This window comes from Helicoverpa zea, chromosome 24 (genome assembly GCF_022581195.2).
Source record: "Helicoverpa zea isolate HzStark_Cry1AcR chromosome 24, ilHelZeax1.1, whole genome shotgun sequence".
Classification (NCBI taxonomy): Eukaryota; Metazoa; Arthropoda; class Insecta; order Lepidoptera; family Noctuidae; genus Helicoverpa; species Helicoverpa zea.
Genome location: NC_061475.1, coordinates 5141658 through 5148565, shown reverse-complemented (window position 1 = coordinate 5148565; position 6908 = coordinate 5141658). Strand labels below are relative to the sequence as shown.

The 6908-nt window shown below is 35.6% G+C and overlaps 1 protein-coding gene across 1 annotated transcript; it reads right to left on the bottom strand.

Moving 5' to 3' along the window:
* Positions 1-355: 355 nt before the first annotated feature.
* On the bottom strand, positions 356-6607 carry LOC124642455. Its single transcript, XM_047180883.1, has 5 exons — positions 6437-6607; positions 4384-4543; positions 2036-2209; positions 1423-1589; positions 356-579 (listed from the first exon to the last, which is right to left on the bottom strand). The coding sequence occupies exons 1-5, from the start codon at positions 6605-6607 to the stop codon at positions 367-369; spliced, it is 885 nt and encodes a 294-aa protein (XP_047036839.1). The 3' UTR covers positions 356-366.
* Between the last annotated feature and the right edge of the window lie 301 nt (positions 6608-6908).

The window sequence follows — 6908 nt, the reverse complement described above, 5'->3', positions numbered from 1 at the left end:
ACTTTCGGGTGACATAACTGTCTGGCCACCGTCTTCCGTAGCGTCTGTCTCATCATCCAGTTGTACTTGCAGGTTGAACCTGGATGACTGTTGTGTGGTGAGGTCATTCGGTTCGTCCACGTTGGGTATGCGGTACGCCATGATGGCTGCCCCGTAGTTGCCCAAACCTGTATCGTGGAATACTGTCTGGAAGAGGGTTTGGTAAAGATTTGCCATCCACTGTTGAACCGAGGTATAACCCAATAAGATAGGTAGCTCAATGAGCGTCAACCATCCTGGTCTTCGGCAGGCCGAAACAATCACCACAATAATATTTAATTTAATGCAGAAAAATTACAAATGAAACAAAATCCTGCATATAAACTGTTAATCTTTATTCGGTTCAGATTTAGAACTTTCGGGTGACATAACTGTCTGGCCACCGTCTTCCGTAGCGTCTGTCTCATCATCCAGTTGTACTTGCAGGTTGAACCTGGATGACTGTTGTGTGGTGAGGTCATTCGGTTCGTCCACGTTGGGTATGCGGTACGCCATGATGGCTGCCCCGTAGTTGCCCAGACCAGTGTCGTAGAATACTATCTAGAAAAGGGTTTGGTAAAGGTTAGTAATGTGAATAGTATTCGTTTTTAAATGGAATCCAGGTCATATATAAGCTTGTGAGGCTGATAAAAGTGTAGGCAGTAGTTGAATATGTTGTACACAAATCTTCTTTTCAAACCCTTTTCAAACAAATAAGACCTGGTCAAGAAACAGGACAATTTTAAATATAAAATTAAGTGCATTATTCCCAAATACAGTAAGGTATACAAGCAATTATATTTTCTTTTAATTTGACTCTTCTTAAGAAAACTGTTGAAATTCACAACAGCCTTAAACAACTTCCTTTAGCGTCTAAAGAAATCACTCTATACAAATTACTCCTTTCTTTTTGGCATCGTCAGTAAAACTGATCCACCTAATATGTCTACCACCTGTTAGCATCAATCAGTACCCGCGGTGCATCCCTTGAGGAAAAGAATTGCTCCCCATCGTGACGTCACGCCAACCAACCAATCATGTTGGAAGGGCTCCCAGAAATTGAGCGGTAAAGATTGGGATTGGGGATTGGTATAACAAATTGTGAATGTATTGGTGTATGTCATGGTATAAGTGAAGTTCGCTATGCAAGTTAAAAGTAGTGAGGATGCTATTTCTGATCAAAAGATGGAGGTTTGAACTGAATCGGGCACTGGCTTAATAATTTCCCTTTGTTACAGTATTTTTGTTTGAAAACAATAAAAAATATAACTATATAGACAATGAAAACTTTTGGGAACATTGTTTAGAACCACCATCCACCATTGCAATATAATTCTGCTTTAACTTTAGAACACAAAGGGGGTCTCGTCTATGAATTTTAAGATTTTGCGTTTCAATACTCACCTCTCCATCAAGCAGGTACCTCACATAGTAAATCTCATTGAGCTTGGTGAAGCCCAACTCTTGCGCAATGGTCTGAGATCTTGCCGTAGTGAAGATACCAGCTATGGCTGCCACGCTGGCACTTGAACTAAGTGACATGGCTGCTTTCAACATCTCTTTTGCTATACCTGGAACATTAGGTTGGAGATAAAGAAATATTAAAATGTTCTTTATTATTTAAGAGACAGCAATTTATTATTTTTATGATAAAAAGATGCTTGTGAGGATGTAGGAGGTTATCATATTGGCCGACGCAATGTACGTTACAAGACTAACGTACATATTATTATAAACAAAATCTGTTAGTATACAGAAACTTATATCTATGGCAATATCACTTCAGTATTGCACTATGTCACTGAGCGTTCTGGTAGCACTTGCTTACGGAAATTACCTACACATATTACTCTAGTGTGACACTTCTTCTAAATTTAATAAGGAAGTAAATGTGGGATACATAAACTTCTATCTGTCGACTATGCGTAAATATGTAATCAACAGCCGCACACGTCATACGTGCCCATGGTGATATTTATTGATAGTCAACTACTTAATTTAACTGAACACAACAAACCTCGATGCCTATACCTGTTCTTGAGAGCAATGACATAGATTTTGAAGTATCGTTTGATGTTCAGCGCATCGTATATGTTCACAGGTCTCTCGATGTCGTTGTAGAAACCCATCACAGTGGTGTACAGCGGATTGTGGGTTATTTTCACGCGGCTGAATGTTCGGGAAAATGCACCTGGAAATAGAAAATTACCTCCTATTATTCATATGGTAATTATTATGTGACTTTTGATCTTAACGTAACGGCCGACCTTAAACTGCGTAATTCCTCATGTAGATACAAGATTTTTAAGATTCATTGGTCCCTTCCAGACTACGATATACCAGAGTCAAAAAATATAATTAAAAATGACATCCTTGATTAACGGTTTCGTCTTTTCCACTTGTAAGGATAACAATTGATAACTAAAACTCCTTAACATTATCTGTTAACCGACTTTCAAAACAATTATTTCAAATGTTACAAACAGTTTTCACCATCACAAATCACCATAAACATCATTTAATTATAAATTAACTCAGTTTGACATTGACGTGTCAAATACTAAGCGAAGGACTCTATCCAAATTGATTTGAACACGCAATCAATCTCAGAAGTACTAATGAATCAATCGCCAAGACATTTATGGATGTTAAGTTCAGTGACATTGATAAAGTAACTCAGTAGTAGTCAATAAACTAAGTTTACTAAACTAATCTTATGAAGCCTAATGAACGACAAACAATCATCGGACTAGTTAGTTAATTCTAAGTAAATATTAATGGCCAGTGGCACTATTGGTCACTAAACTAAATTACATTAAACTGATGAATTGACATGGTAGAAAGAACAGAATGGTGTCTTCTATGTATTACCCTACTAGATGCTCCCCGTGGTTTCACCCACGTCGAGGAAACCACTTCACTTGATCGGGTAAAAAGTAGCTTGTGTCCCTTCTCAGGCGAATCGATTTATTGTTCTAGCGTGAAAGCCGCTTAGACCAACATACGGACAAAATAATTTTGGCATTTGTAGTAAGTATTCAACATTTTATTTATTAACTATCATATTAATTAACTATAAATAAAAATAAATAAATAAATAAACATTTAAACTTTATTTATCCTAACAAATAAAATAACAAAAACCAAAAAAGCAAACATTTCCTCCTTATATACCTCTAGATTAAGCACGTCTTTAAACCCCACTAAAAATCGCATCGTATCGACTCTAATCCCGTTCAACTCCAAATTGTCTCGTTCTATTTATTTAGCGTTATCAATAGAAAATCAGAAAATAAGCTCACCTCACGTTGAGTCAGTAGTGTGTTCTGTATACGCTTCGATAGCATCACCGCCCCTAATATAGACCTACCCGTATCTACTACTTGGAATCCAATTTACGTACAAGAAATGAGGTGTTCGTGATAAGCGGTAGCGTTTTGTAATTAATATTGCTAAGAATTGTCCCTTATGATGTAATAACATAAACTATTCTTTAAGCCTTCTGTCATACGTTTTTAATAATACATATTTATCTTCCTGCCATAAATAAAATTTTAATAGTTTTCGAGAAGAACAACTTTCTCAACGTTCTTCTCTGTCAGTCAGCATATCATTAACATTAACTTAGCTATGACTAAGCATAACTCTCAACATTGTAACTATAGAAGCGTTTAAACAAATTAAGAATTATCTTGTTTGTTAATTACAAAGAAACGCAGAGGACTCTTTAATAATGCTGTCAAAAATAATTTTAAGGGGTCTAGATTCAATGAGCATTTTCTACTTTGCTGTAAACACACGTTAATATTAACATGATCGCTTGAGCTCAATACTTATACCAAACACAAAACCCTATAGCTGAATCGGAATTCTTTTTACGGATGCAGTAAAAATTTAGGCTCGAAGCATTGAAAGATTCTGCCCCCTAATGTTACTGCTATCGGCACAGAACGAATCGAGTTCCATTCCTTTCGATTGATACGCAAATAGAATCGAATAGTGACTAGCTTTGTGAACGTTACATTTTTATGAGATACAAAAATGTTGAGGCAATAGTTTTTAATGATTCCCTTGAGATTTTCATTTTTTAGGAAGTAGGGGTATAGCTGAAGAAAGGAATATTGATAATATGCATTATGCATTTGAATCGTATCCTTAAGTACATGATGTTTTCGCATATTGGAGTTTTTAAACGGTATTAATATCAACAGGTTTAACGAAGGTTTAAAGAGTTTCTACAATACTATAATTTTGTAGAAATTCCCACATTGAATATTACCAAATGTCAGTTGATGGAAATTAAACCCTAATACTACTGGAATAATACAAATACTAGTTCATAAGCAGTTTTGATATAACACTTACTTTTTTCCTGTATCCTCATAATAAGAACTCCGACGAGCTGATCCGTGCCTTCTTTAACCGCCGCTATAGACATCTTGTCTTTCATCCATATCCGAACATTGTGGACGAACTCATCTGTGCCTTCCTTATCATCTGCTATCTTCACTGATCTATAAGTTATCTGGAAAATAAGAAAAAATATGTTCATCATGCTGTCTCAAGAACCAGTTGGACCATTTAACTTCACCAATCACCAAACCATAAACAACCATATACTTGCCACCCATTGGTCAAATTGACAACTGAACCGTATTCCGGAGGGCACGTTAAACTGTAGGTCCTGGCTGTCATTTGAACATCTTTGGCTGGCGACAAGGGTAGTCAGAAGCCAGTAAGACTGATAACCAGTCTTAATTAGGGGTATTGGGTTGCCCGGGTAACTGGGTTGAGGAATTCAGATAGGCAGTCGCACCTTATAAAACACTGGTACTGAGCTGAATTCCATTAGACTTAAAGCAGACAACATACTTAGGAAAAGGCTCGGTAAGATGGTGATTCGACAACTGAAAATGGTTCAGTTATCTTTATAGTCAAATAATGCAGTTAACCGTAGATTGCTCGAAATTAACGGAGACAGAGCTACGGTTAAATCATGTTTTGAGTTGAACATGTTTAGTGAGTAGTCTAGTAGTTATTCTACATCACGTAGTTACAGAAGTTGGTTGTGTATGGCTTGTTACGCTACGAATTCTGCTACGGCGTAGCAAACTACATACTACGATGACGTAGTTGCTACGCGTTTAGCATTATTCGTTATTTAAATGGCAATTTGATTCCGAAATTCTTTGAGGAAAAAACTTCCATAAACAAACAAATTAATTACAAAACAATAAAATAAACAACAGTAATTAAAACACAGCAGTTTCCATTCAATAATTTAGTAGCTACCCTTGAAAAAAATAATTTCCGCCAACAATGCGGCGATCGGTTACACTATTTAATTAAAGGGTCCAAAAACAAAAAAGATGAATTGCCCCGTTCGGAAATCTTAATTTACTTAATTAAGATGTTTTGTGCCGAGAAAAAGTGGGTGAAAAACAAATTGCCTATATTTGAATGAAGGCTTCAGTGAGAGCGTGGAAAACTCTTTAGTGAGAAAAAAATAAGTTTTATGTCGTACATTAGCTTGGAAAGTCTTGTTGTAACAGTTTCTGGCTTCTGACTTTATTCTTCAAAGATGTTCAAATGACAGCCGAGACCTATAAACTTAACATGCCTTGCGAAACATTGAGGAACTCTTTATGAAAAGATGATCACCCATCCACGGATTGACCGTGACAAGCGTTGCTTAACCTTGCTCGATCAAAAGCTAGTTAATAATATCGTGATATTTCGTCACAGCAAAGAGTTTTTTATCGCTAATACTGAAACTCTACACATTCACCCCTTCCACAGATAATTGGAAAATACTTTCAAGAAATACAGTTTTTAATAAACCTTTTTTCAACTTACCAACTCTTTATTCAATTGATGTCCAATTTCAACAATTTATTTTAAAAAATCTCTTTTCTTCAACGTTGACTTGATTAAAATACTTTTCAAGACTAACCTATCTTGTACCTATGTTTTTGAAATAAATAAAAAAGTCTTAACCAAAATGCTCCGAAAGTTTTTTTTTTTTTAAATACTAAGAATTTGATTTCATTGCTTAAATTAGAGCTTGATTATTCTAGAAATTTTAATTACAATCTAAACTATCTAACGACTTGAAACATGTCAGTTTTGGCCTAAGTTGTAAACTAGACTTAAAAATAATTAAACATTTAGAAACTTACAACGTAACGATTCCTAGTAACACAATCATTATTATTTTTTACCAAGAACAACAAGAAAGTTTGAACAACCTTCAAATGAAATAAAAATTGCTTAGGCATAATCATCATGATCATTATATCAAAATATCAATTGCAGTCCATTACTGGACCTAGGCCTCCCCCAACGAACGCCAACCATCTCCATCATGGTCATCCAATTATGATAATTGTGACAAATATTCTTCAAAAAGGGATCTCACCTCTTCAGGCAAATAATGTTTCTTCAACAACCGTATGGCCTCATCGTACCTTCGATCCTGCAGGTCCTCAAACCTGACTCCGCAGGCCACTCGACCCCATATTGAAGGAGCTTTAATCCTCTCTTCTAGTTGTTTCATCCTTTCGAGGGTTGCTGCATCGTTTTTTGCCATGGTGATTAGCTAGCGGGTAGCTGGAAATAGTAGTTTATACTTACTATTCAATAAGAGAGCTTGGCACGTGTGAATTATAACATAAATAATAAAAACCCCTTGAAACTAAAAGTCCAAATAACTATGGATGGAAATACATTGGTTTGGTAAAATAGCAAATAGTACTTTTATCAACAAAGTTTCAAATTCTCACCGTTATTTAAATTAAAAACTCCTTCAGTGTATACAGAAAAAATCATCTGTTCAAGTAAAACAAACTTAACACAAAGAAAAGCCGTAAACTAAATATAAACAATTTTAA

Bases quoted from the DNA above. Each gene is read 5' to 3' on its own strand.
- LOC124642455 (XM_047180883.1), bottom strand. From the start codon at position 6,607: ATGGCAAAAAACGATGCAGCAACCCTCGAAAGGATGAAACAACTAGAA. The intron at 4,544-6,436 runs GTGAGATCCCTT...CTTATTTTCCAG, and splicing joins AACATTATTTGCCTGAAGAG to ATAACTTATAGATCAGTGAA. The intron at 1,590-2,035 runs GTTTGTTGTGTT...CTAATGTTCCAG, and splicing joins GAACAGGTATAGGCATCGAG to GTATAGCAAAAGAGATGTTG.